Here is a 13,499-nt window from a genome sequence, read left to right on the forward strand (position 1 = left end):
GCCAGTACCATACTGTCTTGATGATTACAGCTTTGTAATAGAGTTTGAAGTCCAGGATTGTGATGCCACCGGCTTTTTCTTTTTCAACATTCCTCTGGCTATTCGGGGTCTTTTCTGGTTCCATACAAATTTTATAATTATTTATTCCAGTTCTGTGAAAAAAGTTGATGGTATTTTGATAGGGATTGCTTTGAAGGTGTAAATTGCTCTAGGTAGCATAGACATTTTAACAATATTTGTTCTTCCAATCCATGAGCATGGAACGTTTTTCCATTTCTTTGTGTCTTCCTCAATTTCTTTCATGAGTATTCTATAGTTTTCTGAGTACAGATTCTTTGCCTCTTTGGTTATATTTATTCCTAGATATGTACGGTTTTCGGGGCAATTGTAAATGGGATGACTCAATTTCTCTTTCTTCTGTCTTGTTGTTGGTGTATAGAAATGCAACTGATTTCTGTGCATTGACTTTATATCCTGCCAGTTTACTGAATTCTTGTATGAGTTCTAGCAATTTTGGGGTTGAGTCTTTTGGGTTTTCCACATAGAGTATCATGTCATCTGCAGAGAGTGAGAGTTTGACTTCTTCGCTGATTCAGATTTTTATTTCTTCTTTTGTCTGATTGCTGAGACTAGGACTTCTAGTACTATTTTTGAACAGCAGTGGTCATATTGGACATTTCTGCTGTGTTCCTGACCTTAGGGGAAAAGCTGTTTTTGAGAATGATATTTGCTGTGGCCTTTTCATAGATGGCTTTTATAATATTGAGGTATGTAACCTCTATGCCTACACTGTGAGGAGTTTTAATCAAGAAAGGATGCTGTACTTTGTCAAATGCTTTTTCTGCATCTTTTGAGAGGATCATATAGTTCTTATCCTTTCTTTCATTTATGTAGAATGAAACTGGACCATTTCCTTACACCACACACAAAAATAGACTCAAAATGGATGAAAGACCTAAATGTGAGACAGGAATTCATCAAAATCCTTGAGGAAAACTCAGGCAGCAACCTCTTCAACCTTGGCCACAAGAACTTCCTGCTAAACACGTCTCCAAAGGCAAGGGAAGCAAGGGCAAAAATGTGAACTATTGGTACTTCACCAAGGTAAAAAGCTTTTGAACAGCAAAGGAAACGGTGAACAAAACCAAATGACAACAGAATGGGGGAAGATATTTGCAAATGACCTATCAGATAAAGGGCTAGTATCCAAAATCTATAAAGAACTTATCAAACTCAACACCCAAAGAATAATCCAATCAAAAAATGGCCAGAAGACATGAACATTCTTGCAAAGACGACATCCAAACGGCCAACAGACACATGAAAAAGTGCTCAACATCACTCGGCATCAGGGAAATACAAATCAAAACCTCAGTGAGATACCACCTCACACCAGTCAGAATGGCTAAAATGAACAAGTCAGGAAATGACAGATGTTCACGAGGATGTGGAGAAAGGGGAACCCTCCTACACTGTTGGTGGGAATGCAAGCTGGTGCAACCACTCTGGAAAACAGCAAGGAGTTTCCTCAAAAAGTTGAAAATCGAGCTACCCTATGACCCAGCTATTACACTACTGGGTGTTTATCCCAAAGATACAAATGTAGTGATCCAAAGGGGCACCTGCACCCCAATGTTTATAGCGGCAATGTCCACAATAGCCAAACTATGGAAAGAGCCAAGATGTCCATCGACAGATGAATGGATTAAGAAGATGTGGTATATATACACAATGGAATATTATGCATCCATCAAAAATTGAAATCTTTCCATTTGCAACAACATGGATGGAACTAGAGGGTATTATGTTAAGTGAAATAAGTTAATCAGAGAATGACAATTATCAAATGATCTCACTGATATGTGGAATTTAAGAAACAAAAACAGAGGCTCATAGGGGAAGAGAGGAAAAAATAAGATGAAACCAGAGAGCGAAACAAACCACAAGAGACTCTTAATCATAGGAAACAAACTGAGGGTTGCTGGAGGGAAGGGGGGCAGGGGGCTGGGATATCTGGGGGATGGACATTGAGGAGCACATGTGATGTAATGAGCACTGGGTATTATATAGGACTGACGGATCACAGACCTGTACCTCTGAAACCAAGAATACATTATGTGTTAATTAATTGAATTAAAAAAAGAAAAAAAGAAAAAAGCCCAGCAAAGTGAAGACAGGACAGGCAGCAGTTGAGCAGGGGTTGGGGGCAATAGCCAGGACTATTCAGGACTTAAACTGAGTTGTGCTACCAAAAGTCACCTCTAATGAGCTGCTTTTAGAGAAGTCTCTTATTCATATTGTTCACCAAGGTTTTGGAAGGTGATCCTGTAAATGCCCAAACAAGGTGCTCAATGCTTTTGTCCATCTTTATGCCCATGTGAGATGGAGAGTATTTTTCTCACTTTATTAACTGCAAACACAAGTTAGCGAAACTAGTAGAGATGATAAACAAACCCAGGTCCAGCTGAATCCAAAGCCTGCACAGGAGTCATGCCCCGCACCCCCAGCCTGCCCTATCTATAATTCAATCTCCAAGCCTGACAATAGGCTTACTGGCCTTCTGGAGGTGACCTACACAGGCCCACGGGACCACTGGGGCCAAAGGAATCCTCTTCACGTCTGGGGAGTTAGTCATCAACCTTTTAAGCTAGGTCAGAGTCAGAAAGGTCTAGTGCCTTCCTCAACTTCTCCCACATTGCTATTCTAATAAAGGAAAGGTATTGTTATGTGCCTTAAAATGCTACATAATCAACAATCCTTAATTCATAAAATAGTATGTAACTAAGTAGCCACAGGATGTATTAGCTGACTGAAAAAAATTAGAACTGCTTAGTTTTCATTAGGTGATCATACATTAAGTTCACAATTTGTAGTTCCAACAAAATAATGGCTTATAGTTATTAAATAAGCATGATTTCCCGCCATTTTGTGTTCTCGTTAGAGAACAGAATATACATTTGTGGCTGTCATGAGGTCCACGAACCTTCAGATCACAGCAGGCTCTTTTTCTGCCCCAACCCAAGGAGGTAATTACAGCTAATGTGTAATGTGACTACCCCTCCCTGCATCTTCTTATTCCCACAGAAACATCAAACCTTCCAATAGATAATCTTCACCTATGCAGAGGTCACTTAATCACCAAATTCACAAAGCAGGCTCAAAAGATATCAAAATAGGTAGAATAAATGGTAAAACTTTTCTACAAAAATTTAAGTATCTATTCGGTAAATCACCAAAACCCTCACACACTGCTTATTTATCCTCATTTCACTCATAATTCTAATATGGTTCCTGCCTGGTTTTCATTCCTTAGCAAGTCAAAAGAAAAAAAATTAATTAGGGCCACCTGGGTGGCTCAGTTGGTTAAGCGACTGCCTTTGGTTCAGGTCATGATCCCGGGGACCTGGGATTGAGCCCCACATTAGGCTCCCTGCTCAGTGGGACTCTGCTTCTCCTCTCTCTCTGCCTCTTCCCTGGCTAGCTCACTCTCTTCAAATAAAATCTTAGAGAAAAATTAAAAAAAAAAAAAAAAGGAAATAGAGAAGTAACAAGCAGCCCTGTGATACTGTGGAGAAGCTGCCGACCCTCTGGCTTTAATGGATCCATGAAGGAATCACTGTGTAATCACTGACCCTCTTAATGATGATTCCAAACTATCAAAATTACATTGTATTCAGACACATTTATTTAAGGTAGTAAAGTATTATAGTTTAGAAATATTTCTATCCAAAATTAACCACAATGTGTTAAGTGTTCCAAAAGATAAGCTTTTGTTAGCTCAAAGATTTCCTCTCAGGTCTTACTGAGTCTCACTCATCAACAGCCCAGAATAAGTAAACTACTACTATAAGAAGATATAGAAATACAGAAACACAAATAACTTTAATGATTTATAGTCAATAAAAAGGAAGCTTGAATCTGTGATGGACAAATGAAAACAGTGACAAGTATATCTACACAGATATTACAAGGTTCAAGAGCTTAACATCAACGAACTGCTGTCAAAATAAATATTTAAAGGAACCAAAAATAAAACTGCTTAATAGTGGGGGACAGAATACAACAGAGGGAGGGGTGATAAACCAAGAAAATGAATGAAGGAGAGTGGGCAGCAACCCCCAAAGTTGTTTTACAAACAGGGATTCAAATCGGAGGAACAGACACAAACCTGTCTAGGAATGTGACCGATGAGGCAATAGAGAGTGACCACAAGTCAGTTATAAATCAAAAATGACAAACCGAAATCCCAGAGAGTCCTAAATTATTTAATCCAGACATTAGCTAACCCCTCAGATTTGCTTGGTGCTATGGTGTTCATCATTCTCCATTAGAATGAAATGTGGGACAAAGACATGACTGGTTGGAGAGGGTTGCAGAGCTAATTCATCCGTGAAGGACAGGGTCCCCAGTGTATCAGTGTGTTTACATAATGTGTTTCTTGATATGGAAACATGACATGTGAGAGAAGGAATTACAATAAGATTTATTTCGAAATAATCAGCAGAATCTCACACTTACAAATAAATGAATCTTACTAATGTTCATTCACTTCAGACTCTCAGTATTCTCATCCAGTGCTTCACTAATCTCCAGCCCAACAGAGACCAAACCTGGCAGGTCTCTCAGTGTATCCCTTCCCATGTCTTTCATAGAACTATGTTCAGTTTCTAGGAAGACTTATTAAAGAATTCTTCTTACAAATATTTTTAAATGATCTAATTTACCTTGTCGATTCATTCACAAACAAGAACACTCCAATCAGAGTAACCTCCCCAGGACTCCCCAGGCTCAGGCGGCGTCCTGTCTCCTACTCTGTGGTCTTGTATTAGGAGACAGCCCTTCCTACTCCTGCCTTTAGACTTATTGTGATGGCCTTTTGTACCACCTGGACAAAATCTTTTCTAATCAGATAATTCCCAACTTCTGCCTCCACAGCAATCTAAAAATGGAAAAATAAAATCTTCACAAAAGAAGAAATTAAGACCTTCAAAAACAATTATTTTAGCAATATGTAGCGAGGTCTACTGGAAAAAGGACTAGCCCTAATTTAATTAACATCTGATTGACAACTTACTAATCTGGTGAGACCTTCTAAGGAATACTGATACTAAAATTTGTTAGAGAAAATGCTCTATGTATATGTACATACACTGTAGATAAACACAGTCACAAATTGATAGCTAACAATAAGCAAGTATATACAATAAAAATATGTACCATGAGTCCAATGTTGATTTTTCACCACCGAAGAAAAATGCTATGGTTTAAATCATGATTTCTTGATGAATACGGAAGATAAAAAGAAGGGATAAAAACGTAGGAACTAACAGCCATGTAAATTATAAGAAACTAAACACAACGTAAGATGAAGACAATTGTAGACAGAAGAATTTAACACCTATGGTGGTACATTCAGACCAGGTACTCTATTACAATAAAGCCAGAATCAATTATTTGACAATATTCTTTGTTTACTAAGGATGGGAAGTATTTTTGCTGGTGGCAAGTGTGGATTATTTTCATCAAAGAACATTAAAAGGCTGAGAGAGTAATGATACTGCTTGTATATTTAACCAATAGTTCTGGTACTCCCTCATTAATCTTTGATAGCTGATAATTTGAATAAAAAGACATGATGAATCAAAACATACACCAGTTTTAAAAAGAAAAATCCTTCAAAGCAATTTCAGCATCTAAATGGTAAACAGAGAATGAATTCTAAGTCTGGCTCAAGTTTTGTTTTGTTTTTAATTCAAGGAAAAAATATGTATGAACGAGTCTACCTATTATAAAAATGTGAATGATCAAAACAGTGTGAGTTCAATTTGAAACGTTCATCTGGTGCAATATTCAGCTGTCAAGAGGGAGCAACTCAAAGGACATCACACAATCAATAAACCAGCTGGAAGGAGCCATCCAGACTTTGCCCTGCCGGACCCTCTCTGGGCGATGATTAGACAAATCTTCGTAGATGATATACTGTGTGCAGAAGCGCTGATCAGAATCAGGTCTCGCGTGGTATGCAACTGTATTGATGGTCTGAGTCACGTCACTGTCTGGCTTGGGCTTTCTACTAAGGACCTGGCCCCCAGCTGCAGCGACAAGCTTAATAAGGTTGTCCTTTGGATGGTGTTTGAAGGTTCCCCCGAAATAGAAGTAGCATCCATCAAACAGCTTTGGCAACTGAAAAAACAAGAAAAGGCTTGTTAAAAGCAGATCAAAATATTTAAAAACACTGCATATGAATGAGGAAAATATAGATAAGTAGTCATGAGCTATTAAGAAGCTGCTTAAATGAAGTGCTGGGATAAACTGTATTTCAAGTGCATTATTTGGGTCAAGAAAAGTACTCCGATATTTATAGGCTTCCTAGTTACAATCTTTCTCCTAAAACTCAGCCACCATCGCAGGAACTTCACTCTCCTCAGATTTTAGGTGTTAGGGTGTGCTGCGTGTGGATGTTTCTGATAAACACACATATTTTTAAAAAAAGCAAACAGAAAATTCTCGTTAAACTTCCTTTATCAGAATGTTATTCATATTTGGTGGGACTTAAAGCCCCATGAACTCCTAGGGTATCTCAACTGAGCTTCAGGGATACCCGGCAACATTTAATAAAATTATACAAGTAACATCATTCTGTGGATCTTGACCCAGTTCTGTCCATCCTTACTCAGGTCCCTCTGTGTGATGAATCTCTGCTCTCGAGGACAGCTCCGGTGGGAATGTGGCCTCCAGGGTTCCAGACACATACACCACAACACATACAATACATTACGAAGCTATGGCTAGGCATCCAGTTAGCTATGAAACACACCTCTTTGTGCTTTATGGAAAAAAAAGTTCCACAACTGCCTTCTATGCAAATTTTTCTTTGTCATTTCCATATATATACACGCACACAGGATAATGGAATGTTACCCATTAAAACTACAATATGTGGCAATAAAGACATATGGGACCTAAATCCAAGCAGTAGCCATAAGTCTTCTTTCAAGTTACTCCCTGATTCTGAGACTTACCTCAGATTCTGAAAGGTTTATGGGAATGTTCAAGATGCCAACAGTCCATTAACAGCATGAAATTATCACCTTCTGGGTTTTACTGCTCATTGTGATCATCTCTCAGAATCAAGTGCTTGAAACAAGCACAATTAAAATTTTAATCAGTCACCTGTACTTGTTGAAAGGGCAAGAGAAGTTTTTCCTGACAGTGATACTATTAAGTTATAATAAGCCCAATGAAAGTAGTATCGAAAGACAAATACCAGCTGTTCCTTGTTGAGCCTGCTTCGCTGTGGCCCTTCAGGAATCTCATATTTTTCCTCCTGTTCACATGCTTTTCTCTGTAGACATGCTTTCACCCCTAACAAAAAAAAAAAAAAGGATAAAAGCAAAATAAGTATCGAGTACTGGTTTCTCACTGAAACAAGTAATTTACCTAGGTGATTTTTCTTCTCCGTGGTTGTTTTAACTGTTGTTCTGAAACAGAAATAGAAACCTTACTTATGTTAAAACAAAATGTAATAAAAATGGTTTTTCCATATAAATATAAGGAATCTTTCCTTCAGAGAACTGAGCAGTGAAGTGTACTGAACACTAATTTTAGTCTCTTTTCTGAAAAACCTAAATCAATATGCTATTTCACATGAAATTATAAAAATCTAAATTTTTATTTATAGCAATTACCAAAAGGAAGGTGGATAAAAAGTTCCTCATTTAGTTCAGCCCACAGTGATTTGAACTTGAGGGCTTATCTCCTGCACTGCTCATTTCCACAGTTTTTGTCTAACCCTGTTAGACTCTAAAGTGAGCTGACATAAGGAAAGTGCCTGAGTCCACAGCACCTAGCTCAGATGGCCACCCAGCAGAGACACGACAGTGCTTGTTAAATAGTAAGCAGAGCTTGGGACATGTTTGGAATTTGACAGGTACAGAGTTGAATTCTCCAGGCTAAAGATGACTTGGTGAATATTTCAAATGCTTTAGAGCTGCTTCAATAAAGATGTTCCAAGATACTGCTTAAAGTCACGAGATTTTAACAACTAATTCACCATCTCTCCAAAAGCAGAGCTTTGTCAAGAGATTGAATTTTTCTTAACTTGGAACTGTTAATGCATATTCAAATTCAACACTCAACCTTGGGATAGCTGTAATTCCTTATCATGTGATTCTTTAATTTTGCTTATGCTTTCGTATCCCTTTCCTCCAATGTTTTTAATACAAAAATCATATTTAGCCAAGTTTGTTATGCTGAACTTCTGAATATTATTCTAACTCATCATAAATACAATTGTTCTATAAAAATTGTTGGGTTTCTACATATAATAAAAACTGCACTTTAAAATTTTTAATAGTTTGCCCACTGAGTAAACAACTGGCTTTCTAATGGAGCTAATATTAAAATATATATTGTATAGGGATGCCTGGGTGGCTCAGTCGGTTAAACAGCGTCTGCCTTCGGCTCAGGTCATGATCCCAGGGTCCCGGGATCGAGCCCCGTATCGGGGTCCCTGCTCAGTGGGGAGCCTGCGTCTCCCTCTGCCTGCCACTCCCCCTGCTTGTGCTCTCTCTCTGACAAATAAAATCTTTAAAAAAAATATGTACTGTATATTGAAAAATAAGTCTCAACATTTTTGACTAGGCCAAAGCATCCTACCAGAAACAATGCCTGTGTGCTTACACTGCATCACATACTGTTTCTATTATTAAAAACCAACCTAAAAAACATTAGCAGTCTAACTCAATCATGGACTTACCTTAAACTCATTATTTTACATGTAAATTATTATTTTTAGTTATCGCTTATGCACGTAGTCCCCTTCCTAAATCTCCTTTCCTAATGACACTTGCAGAGCATTTGTACCAGTATCTTTAGATGAATGAACATGACAGCATATAAAGCCAAGGACCGAATACGCCTATGATAACTACTGTAACAAGTGAAGAGCAAATGTCTTAATTACAGAAATAAATAAATGGGCTGGGCCCATGCTTGCTGCTTATCTATTTTACAAATTCATTTGGTTGATTACTGAAACTGTCAAACGGTGTATTAAGATGGTATCTATTGATCCCAGCGATGTGCTGGCATTGGCTCAGTCACCAGATTCGGGAAGGAGAGAAGGGTAACATCTGGCTGTCCCAGACAAGGCGGCAGGGCGGTTCCACGGCAAGACGCCGGGCCCTCTATAGTGTGAATACCTCAAGTCACAAAATTTACAGCTTTACAGCAATTGTTCAACAAATTCTATACAGTAAGAAAGAAAAATCTGATGCTCTAATTAGTGCGTTGAATACAATCTGCCAACTCTCTCTCTGCAACTTCATGATCAAGAAGAAAGAAAATAAAGCATTTTCCCCCTGAAAATTAAGGAACAGTGTGCAGGTCTTTAATAACATGCTTGAATGATGACTAAGTGTTCTGTTAGTTGCTGTCATAGCATAGAAAATATGAAGAATCTTTTGAAAATTAGGAGCGACATCTAGTCCAAATTGAATGCCTACAAGGGCCAAAGGGATTATGTAAACATGTAAGGAACACACGATGTCAAGGAGCAGGAAGTCGTGGTGTCAAGGAGCAGGAAGTTTTGGAGACTGTAACCAGTAGGAAAAAGAACATCATACATAAAGACACAAAATGTAAACAGTTATGCTGGACTGAGTTGTCCACATAAATTGTATCTGCTTTGGCCCTTAGACTACCAATTTGAAACGTGTGATGCAGGGCTCCTGGGTGGCTCAGATGGTTAAGCCTCTGCCTTCAGCTCAGATCATGATCCCAGAGTCCTGGGATCAAGTCCCACATCCAGCTCCCTGCTCAGCGGAGAGCCTGCTTCTCCCTCTGCCTCTGCCTCTGCACCTCCCCCTGCTCATGCTCTCTCTCTCTCTCTCTCTCTCTCTCTCTCTCTCTCTCTCTCTCTCTCTCTGTCTCAAATGAATAAGTAAAAAAAAAAAAAAAAAAATCAAAAACAAAACAAAAAATAGAAATGCCTGATGCTTCACCTAATCAATCTCTTCATTTCAGATAAAGAAACTCAAGTCTTTTTTTTAAAGATTTTATTTATTTACCTGAGAGAGAGCCAAAATGGGGGTGGGGTAGGGGCAGAGGGAGAGGGAGAAGCAGACTCCCCGCTGAGCAGGGAGCCCGACCTGCGGCTCGATCCCAGGACCCCAGGATCATGACTTGACTTAACCAACTGAGACACCCAGGCATCCCAAAACTTAAGTCTTAAGAAATTTAAGCAGTTTTCCCAGTGACACAACTAAGAACGAGAACTCGGATATCTTCCAACTCCTAGATCAGTTTTAATCTTTATTCTTTAATCTTTATTCTTTATTAAAAAAATAAAGCATCAAATAAAATGTCAGACATTCTCTACTCAGATTTAACATATTACCTCTCTTACAATGTCATATAACCACTTAACAGATGACTAAGTAGGAGGATCCTCATTGAAGAGATTAGCAAAAAATTATACCAAATGGCAAAAACTGGTGACTACCCTGGGAGAGGAGGTGTGGGGAGAACAATGCATTTGGCTTTGTCTTTAGTGAATCAATTATTTTATTACTAGTCTTTCTCAACATTTACTTATTGACATTTATGATCATTACATATCAATTCATATCAATTTTCTAGTGAACCTCTTTTGAGATAAACCAACTAACTTGATTTACTAAACAAGTAAAAAAAAAAAGGATAAGATACTTTAAAATAAACTTTCAGCTATTTAAATAGTGATACATTAACATCATCAATGAAATGGAAGAATCTGCCAGCCAAAACATTACCAAATTAACAAGTCGAAATAATGGATGGTATTTTAATATTTTATTTACTCAATAAAAGTTAAGCAAACTGCAGCAAGAATTCCTAAACCTATCTTCCATGTTAAACAAAACATCAGAACTTTCATAACATTCATTGACATAAGTCACCCAAAGTACAATATATATTGTAATCCTTATTCTCTATATATACATCAAGACTTAAAAATAGGCCATTTTCCACCAATTAAAAGACACTTCTTAAAACCAAAAAATGTTTTATGTTTGTAATAAATATTTAGTAAAGTTGGTATTATTCCATCATCAGACACTAAAACAGCTTATTAGCAAAAGATGGATACTTATCCTCTCTTTTGAAGAAATAAGAAGCATATGCAAGACCATTTATTAGCTTTTCGGCTAATAATTTCCAAACCAAATGACTACATGAATAAGCTATGTTATTTATGTAAACACAGATTTCTACATATGCCAGAATGATATATACGTTAAAATGTGTGGAGCCACTATCCTTATAAAAAGTTTATACCCTTTCTTCCTTTTCACATGTTCCATTATGTTTCAAGATTTTGACTGAAGCTATCATTTTGCAGAAATACTGGAATGAATTACCTCTTTTATTAAAGTTCAGAGATTCTTTTCGACCACATATATTCCTGATCATGTCTACCATTTCAGGGAAGCTTTCCTTTGGCCCTGATTTATTACTTTTTTATATAGGTAAGGAGCCCAATTCCCAAAGTACTGCTTAACTCAAAGTCATTAACTCAAAAGTCATTAAAAGTAGCTCTGGCTACCTTAGCAAAGCCTGGAATCTTTGCATACTAACGCAGCTTATGAATTCTGGGCTACAATAATTTTTTTAAAAGGGTGCCTGGGTGGCTCAGTTGTTAAGTGTCTGCCTCCAGCTAAGGTCATGATCTCAGGGTCTTGGGATTGAGCCCCGCATCAGGCTCCCTGCTCAGCGGGAAGCCTGCTTCTCCCTCCCCCACTCCCCCTGCTTGTGTTCCTTCTCTCGCTATCTATCTCTCTGTCAAATAAATAAATAAAATCTTTAAAAAAAAAAAAAAAAAGAAATTTGTACTATATGGAAAGATATCCCTTTATCTTAAATCTCCAGTAACCACTCTTACCTCCTACACCTCAAAATAGCACATATATATCAATGACTGTTTATTTTCATGAACTGCTGATGATACTTGTGAATCTATACTAAGCTTAATCACTTTTTTCTAGTTTTAGAAGGGAAAAATCTAGTTTTAAATCATGGAAATGGGAAGGAGTAGGAAAAAGGTTTCCTAAATCCACAGCTACATACAAATGATTATAAAATACAATGAAGATGGAAGCTTTAAAATGGAGATTTATTAAATGTCCAAAGTGGGAAACTACCCTTCCATGGAAGGCCACAGAATCTGCTCACTTTCTTCAAAACCTAGAGCAGTAAATAAACCATTTTAAAGAACTGCTATTTTTTCTGGAGTTACTGGCTATCCATAGCTGAAATAGCAGTGAAAATCAGAATTAAATACCACTCTCACACAACACCTAAGTCCTAAAAAAAAAAAAAAAAAAATTAAAATACAGAAACAAATATCATTCTATGGTAAAATCAGAAGTCCTAATAAATGTATCATTAGATCTAAACCAGGCACTTATGGAACTCAAAATAACAGCATATTAGTAAAACAGACATTGAGAAACTCCCCCTCTGATTCTATTAAAAATGAATATCCAAGTTGTACAAATAAAATATTTTTTAAATGCTTTTCTATTTGGCTTTTTAGGCAAATAAGCTATGATATCACTAAACTTTAGAAAAAAGGAAATCATCACAGGAAACCTTTAACAGTGACAAAAATAGTGGAAAAACAACTTACACTCTCCCTGTAATTTCTGAAAATCTGGGTGGCTGGTAAAAGAAGAAATAAACCCAATATTATGAAATGCCGCAGTACAGAGTGGAAGGACAATGAACTGAAGGCTGAAAATATAAAATAAAAGCTAAATGTTCCACTCATGACATCATGAACCTCTAGACTGGGGATATCACAGAAAATGCTATCACAGACCATTAGATTTTGTAATTTTATATAAATACCATTTAACAACTGGTTATTTCTGACTACTTTTTAAGCTAGTATTCCAATTACAAACTTATTTATATATAAAAGCATATTTCTTCATAGGAGAGTATGCTGAATTTATTTTACTTAATGCATATTGAGAAGCAGATCAAATTCTACCACAAAAATATATTACATGCTGTATTGGGGTGCCTGGGTGGCTCATTCGGTTGAGCGTCTGACTCGGTTTTGGCTCAGGTCATGATCTCAGGGTCGTGAGATCAAGCCCTGCCTCAGGCTCTGCACTCAGCCAGAGTGTGCTTGAGATTCTCTCTCCCTCTCCCTCTGCCCTTTCCCCTGCTTACACACACACTCTCTCTAAAATAAACAAACATATCTTTAAATATATAGATATATATTACATGCTGTATCGTAAAATTTTATTAGGCAAACTTTCGGTATCAATTCTAAAACCCCGTATTATGAACAATATCAAAATAATCCCTTTTATTTTTTTAAGATTTTATTTTTAATTTTTTAAAAGATTTTATTTATTTATTTGAGAGAGAGAGAACACGAGCGAGAGCGCACAAGTAGGGGGAGCGGCAGGCACAGGGAGGAGGAGAAGGAGACTTCCTGCGGA

At 37.4% G+C, this 13,499-nt stretch overlaps 1 protein-coding gene across 2 annotated transcripts in view; it reads right to left on the reverse strand.

The window, feature by feature from the left end:
* Positions 1-3,863: 3,863 nt before the first annotated feature.
* Positions 3,864-13,499, reverse strand: part of BARD1 (BRCA1 associated RING domain 1) — an 88,422-nt gene continuing 78,786 nt past the window's right edge. For both annotated transcript variants that reach the window (XM_027591484.1, XM_027591483.1), the window contains 2 exons: positions 7,268-7,365; positions 3,864-6,183 (listed from right to left, as the gene is read on the reverse strand). In XM_027591484.1, the coding sequence (XP_027447285.1) occupies positions 5,851-6,183; positions 7,268-7,365 (431 nt within the window). In that variant the 3' untranslated portion in view covers positions 3,864-5,850. The remainder of the gene's footprint in view (positions 6,184-7,267; positions 7,366-13,499) is intronic.

The sequence above is a fragment of the Zalophus californianus genome, chromosome 3 (assembly GCF_009762305.2).
Source record: "Zalophus californianus isolate mZalCal1 chromosome 3, mZalCal1.pri.v2, whole genome shotgun sequence".
Classification (NCBI taxonomy): Eukaryota; Metazoa; Chordata; class Mammalia; order Carnivora; family Otariidae; genus Zalophus; species Zalophus californianus.